Consider the following 20,368-nt stretch of genomic DNA (forward strand, 5'->3'; position numbering starts at 1 on the left):
GCTTTCTTTTGGTGGTATTTGATCACCTCTGCGGTTTTAATTTTTTGCGCTATAAACAAGAAAAGAGCAAAATTAAAAAAAAGATATATATTTTTTACTTTTTGCTATAATAAATATTCCCAAAAGTAAAGAAACAAAACCAAAATACATTATTACCTCAGTTTAGGTCAATATATATTCTTCTACATATTTTTGGTAAAAAAAAAACGCAATAAGTGTATATTGATTGGTTTGCGCACAAGTTATAGCATTTGCAAACTATGGGAAAGATTTTTGGCATTTTTATGACATTTTTATTATTATTATTTTTTTTACTAGTAATGGCGGTGATCTGTGATTTTTTGCTGTACTGTGACAATGCAACAAACAGATCGGAGACTTTTGACACTTCTTTGGGACCATTGGCATTTATGCTGCGATCAGTGCTATAAAAATGCACTGATTATTGTGTAAATATCACTGGCAGGGAAGGGTTTAACACTAGGGGGTGATCAGGGGGTTAAATGTGTGTTCCCTCTACATGTTTTGGAAATAAAAATATGGCTCCTCTCCTCTGACAGCAAGGGGGTTTACACAAGCAAATCCCCATGCTGGCGCTCTTGCACACGATGGCACGTGGCCGGCGCCGATTGTGCCCGCTGGTGGCTGAAAATGTGTAGGACGCACCCGTATGTGATTTTGCCCAGCAGTGCCATTGTGCCACAGTATATCTGCGTGACACGGTCGGTAACTGGTTAATGTTAATAACATTTTCTGCAAACAGAAAGAAATCCCTTTGATCCTGATAAAAATCCTGTGTCTTTGTACATTGTAACTTCCTGTGAACTGAATTGAATTTTCAAACAGGGGTATCTGCCATTCCAGCTATCTTTGTAAATGATAAAATAGTAGAGAGTGTCGTGTTTGTAGTCACAATCAGGAAACCAGCTTAGGGTGATGATGTTGCTCCTCCATTATAGTACACTGAATGAGCTTTGTGAGTTTGTGACAGGAAGTGTTACTGACAGGATCGCCAGGTTAAAGGAAGGGTATTCAAAGCCTGAAAAAAATAATACCAAAACCACATTTAAGGATTGGCCAGTTACACTATATCATTTGTCCAAGCTACTAAATAGCAAGTGTAATGGGGTCTATCTACCGAACAAGCAAAAAACAAAAGAACAAAAGCTGGACAGCCGCACTCCAAAACTTTCTTTAAAAGAGATGTCTTTTATTTTCAACTGTGCATACAGTCACTGCAAGCCCACAAAAATCAGTATGGCCAACGTTTCGCACTGGCGTCAGTGCTTAGTCATGGCTGACGCCAGTGCGAAACGTTGGCCATACTGATTTTTGTGGGCTTGCAGTGACTGTATGCACAGTTGAAAATAAAAGACATCTCTTTTAAAGAAAGTTTTGGAGTGCGGCTGTCCAGCTTTTGTTCTTTTGTTTTTTGCTATTACCGCATCGCCAGCACCCTGGTGGTTCAACAACCCCTGATCATCACGAGGCTCACCTGGAGCGGTGAGAATTCTGTCTGTGTATCTACCGAACAAGGCTTTTGCTTTGTGACTCTGAACTCGACGACGGCAATTACATTTTTTTTCTAGAACTTGAGCCTGTTGATTTATCTAATCAAGTTGTTTTTTTGTTATCTTGACTTAAAATCTCACATAGTTATGTAACACAGACTGACATTTTATATCGGAACTTAACTCTGCATTACAGAACGTTGCAATTCAGAACCTGCATACAGCTCATCCATGTCTCTTGGTCATTCTGTTTTTGTACACCATCATCTAAAAAAGGGAATTACCAGGTTCCACTTGTTTCCTGTCTTAGCATTGCATCTATGCAGTAGTCATTGGTGTCAAACATCTCCAGCATTAATTTTGGGGTGAGCTGTAGCCAAAACTTCCTCTTTAGGTTTTGATATTAGTAGTACCTACTACAGGTTTCAATTTCTATATTTGCTCCTGTTTCCAAATGTAATCACATACAGCATGTGAAAACCTTAACTCTATTACTTAATATACCTGACCTGTATTACTTAATGGTATACCTTGCAGATTCTTATAGCACTCCAGTATGTAATACCATATAAAGGGTTTCTTAACCCTTTAAAAATACTATAGTTAATTTTTTATGTTTGCATCTGGCTATAAAAATCATAAATAGAGCAGGTACATATAGGAGTTCATACATGGTGTTTATGAATACATTTATATGGTTACAGGTGATTTTTCAGGCTCAAACATATACCCGCAAATGTTTTTGTAGTTAATGGTCTTCGGCCTGCCGTATGTAATAGTATAATGATAAACATACACTTGTGATTTGGGTAAAAGACCAGAGGGTGATGTAAATAATAAATGCATATGATAACGAGTGCCTTACTCCTTTCTCCTATTAGGATTTGATACCCAGATCCTTATACTAATCATAACATAGCCACAGGGTGGTCATTACAGGTGGTGGGAGAATGCGTAGCCTTCAGCTGCTTAGAAAACAGCCTTAAGGATTTAGACTATTTTAATGTACTGTACCTTTTTTACAGCAATAGTTTTCATACACAGACCTACTTATTAATGCTTTTTCCTCAAACTGCCATCCTGAACATTTCTTAGCAATGCAAGAGAATTTTTTTTAGATTTTTTCACAATTGTTCATTCATTATAATTACACCATCTTGTTTGATAGTAGGTGTTTACTGATGTACACACATTTTAGTTATATATTATTTCCTCGACATTCAGCTAAATACATTTCTAAATTATGTTTATCCTTGCAGAACACATAATTGATTTTAAGGGAAAGTCATGTTACAAATACAGATTGAGATATCGACTAATAACATGCAGTAACAGAAAGAGGTCAGGACAGGCAATGGACATCATAAACCCATTAGCGAGCACGATAGATAAGAAATATAGAATCTACGGAGCTTGAGAGAAATGTGCAAAGTTAGACCCATTTCACTAAGCATGACAAGCCTAATTAGGTTCCTTTCTGACAGGTAGGTGTTGCTAGGTAATAATAAGCGTGTGTACAGCTTAACATGCTTGGCAATGTAGGTAATAAATTAAGTGTTAGATATGGTTTTCTTTTGCATACTGCCTCTATAAAATATACATGCTCCAAATCATATACAGTATCCTAATATTATATCGGAACAAAAGAGACAATAAACCTTGAACTATCCTTCGTATAGAGCACTGATGCCCAACCTAATGCCCAAAGCAGGTTGACATGTGACCCTTTAGTGCTTATCGTGCAGCCCTTAGGGCCCCTGCAGATACTATTCTGTGTTTTCCTAGCCTAGAAGCTTGTTCGGGCAACTGGAAAAAAAATTCTAGGAGTTAAGCAGTTTGTCATATTTCTTTTGACATGCCTTTCTTATTTTCTGTGCTGCCCACCCCCTTTTTCTTTGCTTTTTTCCACTGATCTTGTATAATGCTTTGTGCTGACAAAAATAGTAAGTCATTTTTACGGAGGCTGTAGGGAGCACAAATGTGGAAGTATTGATTAGTAAAGGAGCTGTAATAGCAGTGATCTTTGCCAGTCTAATGTAATGTGTCTTCAGTCTATGATTGTCTCATAAAGCATGTCCCCAGTCTCCAACAAATTATAGCATGTCTGCAGGCTTTGACCATCTGCTGTAGTATGTCCGCAGTCTTTGACCATCTTCTGTAGTATTTCTGCAGTCTCTAACCATCTTTTTTTAGGCGGGTTTGGGTGGGGGCCTAAACACATGGCTGAACCATCCATATTTTACCTATGTGAAGAGGTCTCACACTGGTCATTGAGAACTGCATTGGTATTTTTGCTGGACAATGGGCACATTACATAGTATAAAAAAGACATTAGATAAACACAAAGGGCCAGATTCACGTACCTGGGCGCATCTTTGTGTGGGCGTAGCGTATCCTATTTACGCTACGGCGCCGCAACTTAGACAGGCAAGTGCAGTATTCACAAAGCACTTGCTCCGTAAGTTGCGGCGGCATAGCGTAAAATGGCTGGCGTGAGCCCGCCTAATTCAAAGTAGGCTGGTAGGGGGCGTGTTGTATGGAAATGAATCGTGACCCCGCGTAAATGACGCGCCTAACGAACGGCGCATGCGCGCGCATGCTCAGTATCACGTCGAATTTTCTCCCTAAGTTACGCCGGCTCAATGCTTAGTCGACGTGAACGTAACCTACGCATATCCCCATTCACGTACGACTTACGCAAACAACGTAAAATACGACGCTGTTCCAACGTTTCCGACATCCATACCTTAACATGACTTACCCCTGCTTTATGAGGGGTAAAGTTACGCCGGTCGTACGCCTTACGTAAACAGCGTATATTTATACGCCGGGCGCATGTACGTTCGTGAATCGGCGTATCTAGCTCATTTGCATATTTATAATGGGAACGTCGAATGCGTCCAGCGTAACTATGCTCCCACGATACGCCGGCACAGGCAAGTTACGTCGGACGGCTGAAGCCATGTTTTTTGACGTATCTCGCTTTGTGAATCGGCATAAAGATGCGACGGCGTACATTTGAAATTACAGTGGCGTATCTGGAGATACGCCGGCGTACATCGTTTATGAATCTGGCCCAAACTGTGCAAGTAAGTTTGCAAAGGATGGCATCTTGTAGTCAGTTTATGAGGTCCCATTTTTCCTAAGGCAGCCCTGTGAAGGATATATTACATCTAGTTTTTTAAAAGTATATTCCCTCCATTCACAGAATGTACTCTAGAATATATAAGCCTTGCTTCTTGCATGTAAGGAATAATTTTCATTATAAAATACCCCTTTTAAAAGGAAGTTGGAGACAGCAAATAGTTGTCTCACGTCACATTTAAACCTCATCCAGTAAAGCGTTCTGCTTTCCACAATTCAACTGTGTGAATTAAAGCCTTTGTTCAACAAACAGTAGGCTAAATCTATGTATCGCAGTCATTCCGTTAGCTGTGAGGGTGTGGGATCAGATCTGCAGTGTAAAGCCATTTCCAGCATTTTTAAGGAAAAAGTTAGACTAATTTAATATACACATGATGGTTCTACACAATCTTCAGATTCATCTCTGTCATCTTGCACTGCTCATCTGACAGACTGGCAAGTGTTTCATATTTTTTATATGACTTTCTTACCAAAATTGCTCCAACTTTATTTTTACCAAAAACTGGTTTATTGCAATATTTGGTGATGATTATCTGTCTTTCTGCGCTGTTTACTAGAAAAATGAACACAATTCTAGATTTGATGCCTGATATGTGAAATTTCTCAAGTTTACAGTCCTTTAATTCAAACTGACTAGAAAGTTACAGACTACATGTGTGTAGCTCTGATTCTGTTATTAAGGCAGCTTCTGTTCTACCTTTGTTTTTGTTGTATACTTTGTCAGTTTAATGACGCCTGTGTATTTCTCTCTTTACAGTAACGGTACAACCAACAAGATGAATGGAGCTTTGGATCACTCAGACCAGCCAGACCCAGATGCCATTAAGATGTTTGTTGGACAGATCCCACGTTCATGGTCAGAAAAAGAACTCAAAGACCTTTTTGAGCCTTACGGAGCCGTCTATCAGATTAATGTCCTACGAGACAGAAGTCAAAATCCACCCCAAAGCAAAGGTAGTGATTTATGAGAATCTTCACTTTCTAAACAAAGTCAGCGTGTTTTGCCAGTTTTGAACATTGTTGATGTAGCCAGACCAAGGTTGCACTTTTTTTTAGCCTAGCAAAGGCATCTGTACTGCAGAAGTGACAGTTTTAGTTGAGCTACAGTGCCCTGCATGGTCTGTCAGTTAAAAGACATTTCAAGTAGGATTTAATAAAAATGCATTGGACGTGTGGAAAAAAGTTACACTTCAATAAACAATTTTTAGTAAATGCTTAATAAATTTGCACTAGAATGCAAAGTTTGGAATAAGAGTTGGAGATGAACTGAAGTGTAGGATAACCTGCTTGACTTAACTAAGATGCAGATTTAAAAGGCACAAATTCATTCAACTGTGTATTCATTAATATATCATATGTTTTATAGTTAGGTTGAAAAAAGTCCATCTATTTCAACCAATAGGCAAATAAATAGATAAACAGCATAAATAACTAGAAAACCTCCACATGCAAATATCTATACCCACAGTCAGTCCAGAGAAAGACCACAAAAACCCTATATAAATCAAATACATTCCCTCCTGATCCCCCAGAAGACAATAAGATATTCCCGGGATCAACAATCCCTGGTGTTATTTTTCTTTTTTCAGGAATGCATCCAGCCATTTTTTTTTTTTTTTTACCACAATCTACTAAGCTGTCCAGAACTAGTTGGTATGCCTGTTCCACAATTTCACAGCACTTCCTCTAAAGAAGCATTTCCATAGGTGGAGGTTAAATCTCCTTCTTCAGTGTATGTTTTGTTTTAAATACAAGCAGTGTAAGTTCCTGATATCTGATATCAATCTCTCGTAGTTCTATGTACACCATAGCTCAGACTGGTAGAGGAAGAAACAGCATAAGGAGGCAGTTAATTGTGCTGTAGTGATCATGTGCTAATATGCTGATAGAAGGAGAAACCAAAGATATGAGCTTATTAGCCTGCTGTTTCTCTTTCTACTGTAAAGTCATAGGCTGAGGGAGGGACACAGCTTGCAAGAGTTCCATAACTGCAGCAGAGGAAAATCAGGTGTTCTGTCCTTCCAGACAGGGCTCTTCTGTCTAACAGAGCTGTGTAAAACTCAGTGCTGGATAGAAAAAAATATAAATCCTTTGACATCTGAAATTGCTCCTATATACACTATATTACGAAAAGTAATGGGACGCCTGCCTTTACACGCACATGAACTGGAATATTGGCCAAACATTCTCATAGACATACCTCTAAACCTTGTGGCCAGCCTTCCCAGAAGAGTTGAAGCTGTTATAACTGCAAAGGGTGGGCCAACGCAATATTGAACCCTACAAACGTAGACTGGGATGCCATTAAAGATGTGTGTTTTGTGTGTAAAGGCAGGTGTCCCAATACTTTTGGTAATATAGGGTATGTATTTCATCAGTGTATGTAGCTGTTTGCCTGGAATTCAACTTTAAATTGGAGACTTTTGTCTTTGAAAAAAGATTAACATCTTTTGATTTAAAAAAATATGTTTCATGTATGATTGTTCATGGAATAACCTATTATGACATGCATTGCTTTGTGCCTGTTAGTTAGTGGTGTTATGTCCCTTAATGAGTAGATCACATGAATATAATGGTTTTGCTTTGATCATTTATTGTGGATACAAAGTGCCAATGATTTAAATATATACATACATACCTTTTTATGATTTTTAGAAGGTGTTCAGATAGACTGAAAGCTCTTAAAAGCTTGCATTTTGATGTTTTTTGTTTTTAAGTTTGGTAGTTTATTACTTTTAAGGGTGACATTTAGAAAGTGTATGTTTGCCAGGTGACAACTTTCATGATTTGCATTGCAACACACAGCTTCAATTTAGTATTGAGTATGTGAAGACTTAACTGAAAACAGCCAAAAAAAGAATAATTAATTAATGCATTTTTTTTTTACTTTAATCAATCACATGGAATTAAAAACTTTTAAAGCTAAAAATAAACATTGATTTTTGCAAGCTGTTTCTTTGCCAATATGGGCTTGCTTCCTCTTATGTACAGATGGGCACACTCAACTAAACCTTCTTTAATTAACTTTACATGCATCTATTGAGCCTGATATTGAATAAGCTTGCTGCACACTTTTCAAGTGAATTATTTTGTGCTCACTTGGGATTATTTACTAATGAAGTACGAAAGTGCAAAACCCATACTACCTATTCAGACATCTGCTTCTATTGTCTACTTGCGAAATCAAACAAATACAATAGTATAGAATATTATTTTATACAATGTATTTCCAGTTGTGCTTTTTACTAATAAATAGTCTACATTGCAAATCTGTAGATTTACATAGCTTCTATTTTTATATGACTATAATGATTTCATTTGGATGGTAAACGTTAAAGGGGTTGTAAAGGTACAATTTTTTTTTCCTAAATAGCTTCCTTTACCTTAGTGCAGTCCTCCTTCACTTACCTCATCCTTCAATTTTGCTTTTAAATGTCCTTATTTCTTCTGAGAAATCCTCACTTCCTGTTCTTCTGTCTGTAACTCCACACAGTAATGCAAGGCTTTCTCCCTGGTGTGGAGTATCATGCTCGCCCCCTCCCTTGGACTACAGGAGAGCCTGGACGCTCTCTACATTGCAGATAGAGAAAGGAGCTGTGTGTTGGTGGGCGTCCTGATTCTCCTGTAGTCCAAGGGAGGGGGTGGAAAAAGCCTTGCATTACTGTGTGGAGTTACAGACAGAAGAACAGGAAGTGAGGATTTCTCAGAAGAAATAAGGACATTTAAAAGCAAAATCGAAGAATGAGGTAAGTGAAGGAGGACTGCACTAAGGTAAAGGAAGCTATTTAGGAAACATTTTTTACTTTTACAACCCCTTTAAGATACCTATTATTGTCTAACCATATTTTAAATATGCATGGCAACCAGTCTTTATTCACTATTTGATTGTCTGTCTAGACTTTAGCCTTTCTATGGGATCTGAAACAAAGAGTACAATCCAGATTCAGTCCAGGGTTTGTTCAGTAAGGGCTTGTTTACACCATGTTTGTTTTGATCCATTTCACATAATACATTGTACAGAAAAACACATTCTGGGGAATTCATAAATAGTGTCCAAGACACTCTTTAGAATTTCTCAGTGCCTCCACATGACAAATGTTGGTGATGGTGGCAGATGTATGTACCTGTTGTAAACAGGTAGATTAATCCGGGGGAAGGAACCGTCTGTGGAGAAGCACTGGAAGTGTCCAAATGTGCACTCTGTCCTTAGTGCAGCTGTGTTTCCTCCTGCAGTGGCTGGGTGGTTGGATCCTGATGGGGATTTGCAGATACTAATTCCCCGTCAGATCCAGTCTTCTTGTTAGGCAGGCAGTATTATAATAATATCGATTGTAATCACAAGGAGAAAGAAGACCTGATGAGGAACTAGTGTCTCAGCTTCCCCATTAAGCCCCAACCATTGAGTGTCCCTGGTTGCTAGGATGCTGCTGGCTGTGACGCCAAAAGCATCCTTAACAACCAGTGTCTAGTGGGGAGGGGATAGCAATGGCAATCATACTGCTCTACTACACAACATAAAGAAACAATAAAGAGACAGGCACTCTGCCTGTCTCTGTGCATCAACTTATAGTTGGTCTTAATACCCCCAGTTTTGTTATCTACAAAGTGGATGAAATTATTTTATAAATTTGGTGCAACAACAGTGCTGGTTTGTAATAGTGGTACCTGGATTTTTGAATCTGCCACAGGACAACGTTAATATTCACTTATCTTAGTATATAAGGTAAAGTTGTGTTCACTTTGAACATCCTATCTTATGGAGACAGGACTTTTGCTCGCAAAAGTATATAGATCAGCAGGTGCTTCCAACTTCCTCCAATAGCTAGCAGTGTTTGATTTAAGCATTTGTTTCATTGTAGTCAGCCTTATGATTTTATCCTGGCCACATACGTCATCAAATTTCTGAACTTTTTAACAAGAAGCAAATTACTGTATTTTTTTTTTCTGTGAGATGAACCCGGAACAAACAATTCATGAGTGTTTTGTAGATTATAATTGATAATTTTAGCGGTACAGTTATATTGTTTCAAGAGCATTAAAATTTCTTTACGGAACATTATTAACACATTAAATCAGAGATAAGGAGTAAAGACTGTACACTTAGGAAAGGAAATGTTAACACATCTGTCTACGTCCACACTGAATATCCAATAATGTGGAAGGGGAAAACATCTGCATCTTTGCTTTCACATGATTTCACAGCTTTACTTTATTCACTAAACAAAGTGAGCATTGACTTTGCAAAGTGAATATACATGGCCAGATTCACATAGAGGCGCATATCTTTATGCCGGCGTAGCGCATCCTATTTTCAGCTATGAAGAAGCACTAAGGCATAGTGCGAAACGTCAGCTTTTCTTTTGTTGTGCTGTTTTTTGCTGTGGCATGTATTTTGTGATTTTTAATTAAAGGAGGAGTTTTTTTGGAGTGCGGCTGTCCCAGCTTTTTTCCTTCATCCTAACCTGCATTTTGATTGCACTGCCTGCACCCTTGGCTTGGACCACAGGAATCAGATTACCTGGTTCTCTTTGAGCGGTTACCCACTCTCCTATTTGCACTACGCCGACGTAACATAGTGAGGCAAGTACTGTATTCACAAAGCACTTGCCTACTAAGTTACGCCGGCGTAGCGCAAATGGCCCAGCATAACCCCGCCTAATTCAAAATAGGCAGGTAGGGGCCATGTTGAATGGTAATGAATCGTGACCCCATGTAAATGAAAAGAGAAACAAGTGCGGGACTTTAAATGAAGCATGTGCGGGAAACTGTTTACAATAAATGGGGGGAATGAATCAAAGATAATAAATCTGGAATAGGTTTGAATATTTTATTACTTTCACATAATGCACCGTCCATGACTATATTGCACTATTGAAGAAATAGATAAACATATATGTTTCACAGATTACCTTGTCCCCCAACTAATCTGTGAAACATATATGTTTATCTATTTCTTCAATAGTGCAATATAGTCATGGACGGTGCATTATGTGAAAGTAATAAAATATTCAAACCTATTCCAGATTTATTATCTTTGATTCATTCCCCCCATTTATTGTAAACAGTTTCCCGCACATGCTTCATTTAAAGTCCCGCACTTGTTTCTCTTTTCTATACCTAATTAGGGATGGAGGTAATTGACCCATTACCTCATTTAAAGTCCCAACCAACCCTCCCCCCGCCCACTTTATAACCCATGTAAATGAAGCGCCGATCATACGGCGCATGCGCGCGCATGCTCAGAGTCACAAAGCAATTACTCGTGAACGTAGCCTACGCCCAGCCCCATTCACGTACGCTTACGCAAACAACGTAAAATACAACGGCTGTTCCGACGTCCATACCTTGCATGGGCTGCGCCATCTTTTTGGTGGTTTATCTTTACGCCGGAAAAACGCCTTACGTAAACAGCGTATAGGGCGCAAGTACGTTCGTGAATAGGCGTATCTTGCTCATTTACATATTCTAGGCGTAAATCAACGTACACGCCCCTAGTGGCCAGCGTAAATATGCAGCTAAGATACGACGGCGTAGGAGACTTACACCGGTCGTACCTTAGCAACAGAGAAGCGTATCTCAGTTTGAGAATACGCTTAAAGATACGACGGCGCGCATTCGGACTTACGACGGCGTATCTACTGATACGCCGTCGTAAGTCTTACTGAATCTGGCTAACACTCTACAAAGAGGATATGTAATATATGTTCATTCCTTTAGTTTAATCGGACCTTCTCCCTAAACAAAATGCACATGTTTTTCTATCATCCTTTAATTCTAGAGAATTTTTTCATTAAGATTATAGTGTAATATGGATAGTGAAATGTGAATTGTATATTATATTTTCTGTAACCTAAATGTTATCTGCTAGCTAGGTCAAGATGGTGGTTGAAAGATCAGTGTAGGGTCTTACTGTGTGTGCAAAGCATTTTTTGTTGGTTATGTTTTTTGTTTATTTTTATTTTTTAAATGCCATTGTATTTGATCTTGCAGACCTTTACATGCAAATGTTCATATTGCCTTATTGATTTATTTACTTTTGCTACTCAACTTTGTTTATGTTTGTTAGGTGAGAAGCCAGAGCTGCTTCATCAAAATGTATACCTTGGGCCTTAGATTTACTATTTATTGTTCAATGCAGTGTTTGTCTTTGAGATTACTAAAAAAGAAGCATATCAAAGTGAAATCTAATTTGACTTTGCAAGGATTTAAGCAAATGTCATTATCTCTTGCTCTGTGATTAAAACCTGCGCTTCAGGCACTTCCTTCTTCCTGTTTACAGTATATAATGGGAGGGACTGCAAAGAAGGCACAGGGCGAGCTGCCAAGATGTCATTGGAGGAGGAAAGGAGGTGTAGCGATGGCACACGTTAGAAGCATGCATGCTTCTTTGTCAGGCCTGTCCTCCTCCCAATGACGTCTTGACAGCTCGTCCTCTGCCTCTCCTCCAGCCTTGAAACTCCAGAATACACCATCTGGGTCAGGACTGGTTATTGCACGGACCGCAGCAATCCAGGCGGGCTTAACACAGCGAGGAATACTACTTCTTTGTGCTTGATCATTGTTATCTTGTAAGTTACTTACCATAAATTAAATCTGGTGCATTTTAAATACTACACACAGATTGGCACCACTCTCCATTTTTTCACATTGCTTACAGAGTAGCCTTCTACTCTGACAGATGGCTGCCAACACACAAAGTGTTCCTGGGATCCTACAGCATTAGGTTTATCCCACCACCTTGTGAACTTTCCTACATATGGTTTTTAACCCATCCTATACTATGGACTTTTACTTGTAGTTAATAATTTGGTACTAGACATTGGTCAAGTTAACCCCATGAATCACATTTCTTTGATGCTCCTCCAAGCGCTTTCCACACCTTGTTACCCATAATGGATGGGATAGTCTGCTATAGTAACATTATCAATCCCAGTATTAGAATGAAAAAATAAAAACTGCTGACAAGCGCAGTAAATTACACATCAGGGTGCTTTCTGGGTACACATACTGTGTAATATCACCTATGGACATCACAAAGCGACACTTGAATTTTTGTCACTTGTAGACATTCATAGCTAATGGTTCAGAATAGGCCACCACTGATGCCTATTGTGGCCCCTGGTTCCTACTCTCAGTATCTTATAAATGCCTAGGGGCGTACACTGTACTCTGCATGGGCCAAAGGCAGTATAGTTAAAAGAAAATTGCTATAGAAGGTTGTTTTTTTGGCAGGAAGCTTTACTGGCTAGCATTTTTTAGTACCACTCTAAAGCTGGCCATACAAGGATCAACATTTGTTAAGTTCAGCAGGCACCATCTGAATTTTGATCCATGTATGGGCTAGCTGGTTGTATACAAGTTCATTATCAAATCAACTTTTGGTTAGAACCAGCCTATTGTTTTTTTTCCTGAATGATCAGTGCCACTGGCTATAGCCAGCAACACTGATCATTGTATTCTGGCGGTGGGGAAGGGTCTCCACCAGGAGAATACAATAGCTTAGTGGGAAGGATTCACCCATCCACATTGAATGTGTGGATGGGGGAATTGGCTCTGCTTTTTCTTTTTCTTTTTTGCAACCCACTGGTTGAATGAAAAAACACAAATCATGTATGGCAGACTTTAGGCAGTGTTGGGTCAGTATGGTAACTTCATTTACTCAAAACATGGGAACACTGTAAGAAAGACATGTCCACATAAACAACCTGCCCTGTTAGACTTTATACAAACCACAGCTGAAAGATTTCAATGTAGAACCTAGTTAATATAATAATCTTACATATGGTTGGTATAACAAAAAGCACAGCTGTAATGTGAGGTTGTGAAACGTGCTATTGAGTAAGAGAATGTAGAGAAGTATGTAGGTTATGCTGAATAGTAAAATTAACAAGTGACAAAACTCTATGAATGACTGCTATGAACATAGTTAGAATAAAGGTGAAGAGATCTTGCAGTTATTTAGAGCCCAGTGGAATTGGATTTAGCTCTAAGAGGGCTTACGTGGAAAGATATCTTGTCTCCTTACTACAGTACCTGCATGCTCTTTCTCATGGATGATGGCCCTTCTTCATCCTGTTAGTTTATCCTGGAGATTAGGAGAGCTGCATGCTTTAGATATTGACATCTCCCATTTCACTTTCATGAGACTTACAAGGTCTGTTATCATTCTTAGATCAGGCTTAACCTTGTTATTTCTCATTTCCATTTTAACCTAAGGAGCAAGAAGGAGAGAAATGGACGTGTCCTATAATTTCACGTGTCTAAGATAAAATGGGAAATGGCTTGACCCTATTCACTTGTTCAATCGTCAGATTTGGCTCATTAGAAGTCAGCATTAAAATTCAACTTTCATTTCTGGCAGCAAGCAAATGACTGCAAATGTAGACGGCACAAAACATATGCAATGTGAAAAAAAAGCTGATTACTGCAGCAATTGTATAGTAAATATCTGTCTATCGCAGGTGTGTTCTGAGGATATTCCTGTATCCAAACAGATATGCTATCATTCATGCTATTTTATTTTATTTTATAAGTATAATGTATGTTATGTTATAGGAGGAAATGTTATTTTATTTTATGTAGCAAAGTGTGTCTTTAGGGTAAAAGTAGGGCTGTCTGAAAAAAAAAAAAAAAAAAGGAAACATTAATACTAGTGTTTAGTGGGTGCTTCGTGGAATTTTCTATAAGTAAACTCTAAGGCCCAGTACAGACGAGCAAACATGTACGATGAAACCGGTCCGCCGGACCATTTTCAGCGTACATGTCTGCCCGGAGATTTCTGTATGATGGCTGTACACACCATCATACAGAAATCCGCACGTACTCGATATGCGGCGACGAGGCCGCGCCGTGACGATGATGCGGTGACGTGCGCGGCCCTGGCAGTTCAATGCTTCCACGCATGCGTCAAAGTCATTCGACGCATGCGAGGGATGGCGGCCGCTCGGACATGTACGGTAGGTCTGTACAGACGACCGCGGACCAGTTTCAGCAGACATGTTCGGTCGTCTGTATGGGGCCTAACAGGTGCTGTTTACATGTCCAACAAGCCCTGGAAGACTTTCTTGCAGTAAACTATTCTGGAAAGTAATTTTCTGTGGAAGACTCCCAGGCCTTGTACACACGATCAGTCCAAACTGATGAAAACGGACTGAAGTCCAGTTTCATCAGTCCAAACCTACCGTGTGTATGCCCCATCGGACTTTTGTCCTTCAAACCAAAGTTTTAAAACTTGCTTTAAAATCGGACTGATGGACGCCTGACTGTTGATCAAAACTGATGGTTAGTACACAAAAACATTGGTTCAAAACCCATGCATGCTCAGAATCAAGTCGACGCATGCTTGAAAGCATTGAACTTCGTTTTTTTTCAGCACGTCGTTGTGTTTTACGTCACCGCGTTGGACTCGATCAGATTTTGAACTGATGGTGTGTAGGCACATCAGACCATCAGACCATCAGACTTCAGCCTTCAGTCCGTTTTAATCGGATGGACTGATCGTGTGTACAGGGCCTTAGAGGTAGAATCTGTGGCAGAAGGGCCATGGATATGACAGTCTTCTGGAAATATTGACATCCTGGCTTGGGGGTAAAAAAAGTCCTGTGCATGTTCCAGGAACGTGGACCTAAAGTGCCCATGCAGGGATTGGTTGAAGAGCAACAAAACCATTACACCCTGAGTAAGGTAGATCAGCCTATACCATGGAACTGTATGTGCTCAAATATTCCTCCTGGTTTATTTTCTAGTTCCAATCTGAGGAATGGCTTCCCTGGATTGAGCAGGGTGTAGCAAGGCTTTAGACATGTTCAAGATTGCAGGGCACACCCAATCACACTGTGGTTCAAGTAGCCCTCCTGCTGCCCCTTTCATCAGGAATGCACTTAAATAAAGACTAATTCCACCTTTCGGAGCATGTTTCATTTTACAATCATGTTTGAATCATGCAACATGGTCACATTCTGCAGTCCCCCTACCTTAAAATCACCACCTCTTATCCTGAATCACAAGATTTGTCTCCATGCAAGATCCTATATGTATTATATTTTAGTTCAACTGTGTGTTGCCCCAGCCACACAGCTGCATCACTGACACTGACCCGTGGATGGAAGACTGCATGTCCCTTCTGCCACAGTGGCTGATGGATTTGTAGTTCTTAATGGAGTACAAATGCAGCAAGTTTGCTGCACTCTGTCCATTGATTACTTCCTTTAGCTCCATAACAAAATATATGTAGCAGGGACCCTGGGATTGAGGAGAATGTGCTTTGCACCTGTAATCCATTGATTGTGTTTGCAGTGTTTTGCAGATCCCAATGCAAACAAATAACAAATGTACATATTTAAATAGGTGTTTGTATTTTTTATATCTTCTTTTTTTACAAAAAAATGGAATATGCCTTTAGATCCATTTCACACTAAGGCAGTTTTCAGGCATTTTAGCACTAAAAATAGTGCCTGTTAAGTGCCTGAAAACTGCCTCTCATGCCTCCCCAGTGTGAAAGGCTGAGTGCCTTTACACTGGGGTGGTGCGCTTGTGGGATGGGAAAAAAAGTCATGCAAGTAGCATCTTTGGGGCAGTGCAGGAGCGCTGTATACAGCGCTCCTTCACCACCCCTGCCCATTGGAATGAATTGATAGTGCTTCTGAAGTGCCTGAAAATTGCTTAGGAAGTGCCGCAACACAGGCGCTATTAACTCCTTCGGCCACTAGTGGGGGTTAAAGGTGCCCCGCTAGCGGCTGAAAAGGGGCGCTTAAATAGCGGTAAAGCGCCACTAAAACAAGCCATACAATCGGTAGATCATTTCTGATTTTCATTCTCTCTTTGGGAAAGAAATGTACAGTGTCATGCCAAGACAGCATCTGCATATAGTTGTATTTGTGCTTTCTGAAAATGTACTTCCGGCTTCACCTGGTACAGTGTTCTTTCTTTAAAGTCGACCTTCACTCACATTTAAGATGTTATATACATTAATCCTAACCCAGCCCCCTCCCTTTTACACATTTGTTTGTTTTTATTTTTGGGGGGTAGTAAGTACCTTTTTCATAACTTCCTCACTCTTTGCCTAGGCCTATAGCCTTGGCCCTGCCACTCATCCCTTTTTTTACCAACTCATAGCCTCCTGGGATCGCATCACAAATTTCAGGAGGCTTCAAGACATTCTCCCCAATTAGATGCATCTCGCGCATGTGCAAAAGGGGCCCCAGCTGTGAGCTATAAGGAAAGCACAGACAGCTTCTGAATCCAAGATAGCGGCATGAGAATGAAAATAGCAGTGAAGACTGTTTTTTATTAGGCGACAGCTTCTGAATCTAAGATAGCGGCATGAGAATGAAAATAGCAGTGAAGACTGTTTTTTATTAGGCAGCAGCTACAGAACTTGTAGTTGCAAATTTTTTGCTTTTTTTTAAGGTGAATAAAGTTCTTCTTTAAAGTGATTGGAAAGTCTAGTTTTTTTTCATAAGAAATAACAAACATGTTGTACTTGCCTGCCCTTTGTAGTAGTTTTGCACAGAGCAGCCCAGATCCTCCTCTTCCCTCTTTGGTGCTTCTCGCCCCTCTCTCCTGTTGAGTGCACCCACAGCAAGCAGCTTCCTAGGGGGGCACCCGAATCGAGCCACAGCTCCCTGTGTCCATACAAACACTAAACTTCAGCCCGACCCACCTCCCTTTCTCTACTGATTGGCTTACTGACTTTGATTGACAGCAGAGAGAGCCAATGGTGCAGTGCTGCTGTCCCGGCAGCCGAGACATTCCTGCAACATCGCTAGATCTATTGGGACCTCAGGTAGATATTAGGGGGGCTGAGGGGGGCTGCTGCACACAGAAGGCCTTTTAGCTTAATGCATAAAACTTCTGCCTTTACAACTACTTTAAGTCGTTTTGTGAAGATGCAGCCAACTAACAGTGTTTTATAGTGCATGTGTTCCATAATCTCACAGACCCATAACCACATCTTATACAAATTCCACCCAAAATTCATATTTTTGTTTTTGGCAAGTGTTTGAGAGTTAATGTTTCAAATGTTTAAGTAGTGAGAACATTTCTGTTAATTTTCCAAATTTGCATGTCTTCTCTAAAAAGGGGCTCTTCACTCTCCATTGATTTTGTATGTTTATATCATGGAGAGTACAGCAGTACGATTGGGATTGTTGTTTAAAGGTGCATGTTTATTATTCTTATTGGCTTACTGTACTTAGATAAATTAGAGAGTGTAAGAAACATGTATTACTCCAGAGAGCATAATGTAATTTGTTAATCCACTGGAAAAAAACATTTTGGAAAATTGCTGACAAATATAGAGCAAACGTTACTGTTACAAAATATTAATAGTGGTCATAAAACCTTGTAATGGAGCAGCAGACACAGGCTAGTGGAACTCTATTGGAAATATTTATTTTTGGCATAGCCAGGTTAAAAAAACATGGTCTGGTTTTCAGCGTATGGACAATATATAGTGAGGCTTTGTACAATGCATGTTTTTTAGCAGGTTTTACAGAATGTTTGCTATGTGGCCAGTTTAGATGCCATAGCGATAAGTGAAGTTCTCTAAAATAGGGAAGTAAACAAGAGGAGAAAATTAATATTGAAAATATGTATTTTAGGGTGGCATTTCTGTTAGATCAACATACAGTATGTACTTCCATATTGGAGGGAACAACATGTACTTTTTAAGTTCACAAGCTAAAAGGTGATGCCATAGTGTTCACACCCTCAAATCCATCGCCTTACCCACTTGGCCACAACTAGGATCATGTCTATATGGCTTACCTTGACCACATGGAAGATGCTAACTTTGAAGTGCAAGGCTTTGCTTTTTAAGTTCAGGCCTACCACCCTAATGCCCCGAATGCTCCACTGTTCTGGACCCACACACCATCTTTCAACAAAATTCTGGCACCCTTTGTATGGACCATGTCCCTCTGCTGGGTGCCTGCCTGGGCACACAGATCTATGCCTGGACTGGACATAGTGTTCACACTCTCAGCAATGGGCTACTACTGAACATGGTCTCTTGTACAATTAATTCAATTTTCAGCGCAGACTGCAAACCTACCAATAGCAGGAAATGCATTTCCTAATCTCAAGGGCTAATTTTTTGTCCCTATATGTGATATCATATTAAGAATATTTCCTTTGTACTGAGGAATATTTGTTTTATGTTAAGTCATTGTACGTACCATCATTGTACCACCTTCACTGAATTAATATCCATTTACGTCATTCAAAGTTCATTCTGTCCTTTTTTCCTGTACTTTCAAGTATTTATAATACATTTTCTACCCTAGAACATGATTTTTCAATTACTATGATTTCACCAAAGAGAAGTACTGTAATATAAAACACTTTAGCATTTTACTCACATCGATTACCTCTGCTTTATATTAATATCACCTTAACTCACACATGGGCTTCACAATGAATAATTGCACTTTTAGGAGGGAGCCCAAGGAAATTTCAAAGCCACTTTTAGCCAGATACACTGTAGCTTACAGACTTTCAGATAGAATACTTAGTCCATCTTTCATTTCATTGCTTATCATTTGTATATATCAGTCATCAATAGATTAAAGTCTAATTGTATTACATAAACTGTATCAAGCCTTCATACAGAAACGTATTTATTCTGGATTTAAAATGTTTTTTTTGCACGAAAAAAACTTGCTCCTCATTTTCAAAGAGTGCTCAAAATATAGTGTTTTTATATGGTTTAATATCAAATACAGACTTCTTTATTAAATAGTTTAAACAAAAAAGGATATGCACATTTGTTGACTTACAAGATGCACTCAAAGTGCAGTAACGAACAACTGTCAACCAAAAATAATTTCTTATCTGATGCTCTGACTACTGTGCTAATGAAATGCCAAATTTGATTGGCTGCCGTGAGTTACTGAGGTTTAAAAATAATCATTGCTCTTTGCTATGCCAAATTAAAAAAGCATGCATGTCATTAGGGTTTATAGCTTGCTCACATATAGAAGGAAGTGTTATTAATTTAATCCTGTAGAACATGTATGAACTATTGTTAGTTCTTTCTCTGGACAGGAAACAACAGTCCCTTTGCTCTGTCTTGGTCTAGATGTGCAGCTTCTGTTGTGTTTACAATTTTTTTTTTTTTAAGGATTTCAAAAATAATACCAGGAGATAAAAAATACAGGGCCAGATTCACAGATGAAATACGCCGGCGTATCTACTGATACTCCGGCGTATTTTCAAATTTGCTGCATCGTATCTTTAGTTTGAATCCTCAAACCAAGATACGACGGCTTCTGGCTTCGATCCGACAGGCGTACGGCTTCGTACGCCTTCGGATCCTAGGTGTAATACTTCGGCGCCCGCTTGGTGGAGTTTGCGTCGTTTTTATAGCTACGGCTGCTATTTCTTGGCTTATATTTAGACTTGCCATGTTAAAGTATGGCCGTCGTTCCCGCGTCAAATTTAAATATTTTTTTTGTGTGTAAGTCGTCCGTGAATAGGAAAGGGCGTAACGCACGTCGCCGTTCAAAAAATTACGTCGGTGCGACGTCATTTCGCGCAAACCACGGCGGGAAATTTCAAAACGGAGCATGCGCAATACGTTCGGCGCGGGAATGAGGGAACGCGCCTAATTTAAATGATACACGCCCCATTTGAATTAGGCGGGCTTGCGCCGGACGGTTTTACGCTACGCCGCCGCAAGTTTACAGGCAAGTGCTTTGTGAATCAAGCACTTG

At 39.6% G+C, this 20,368-nt stretch overlaps 1 protein-coding gene across 26 annotated transcripts in view; it reads left to right on the forward strand.

The window, feature by feature from the left end:
• The window catches only part of CELF2 (CUGBP Elav-like family member 2), a 702,444-nt gene that overhangs the window by 315,395 nt on the left and 366,681 nt on the right, over positions 1-20,368 (forward strand). For 25 of the 26 annotated variants that reach the window (XM_040343368.1, XM_040343357.1, XM_040343358.1 and 22 more), the window contains one exon: positions 5,413-5,609. In XM_040343368.1, the coding sequence (XP_040199302.1) occupies positions 5,413-5,609 (197 nt within the window). Of the gene's footprint in view, positions 1-2,991; positions 2,996-4,719; positions 4,723-5,412; positions 5,610-20,368 lie in introns of those variants that run through there. The other variant, XM_040343374.1, reaches the window with a different exon arrangement.

Source organism: Rana temporaria, chromosome 3, assembly GCF_905171775.1.
Source record: "Rana temporaria chromosome 3, aRanTem1.1, whole genome shotgun sequence".
NCBI classification, from domain to species: domain Eukaryota; kingdom Metazoa; phylum Chordata; class Amphibia; order Anura; family Ranidae; genus Rana; species Rana temporaria.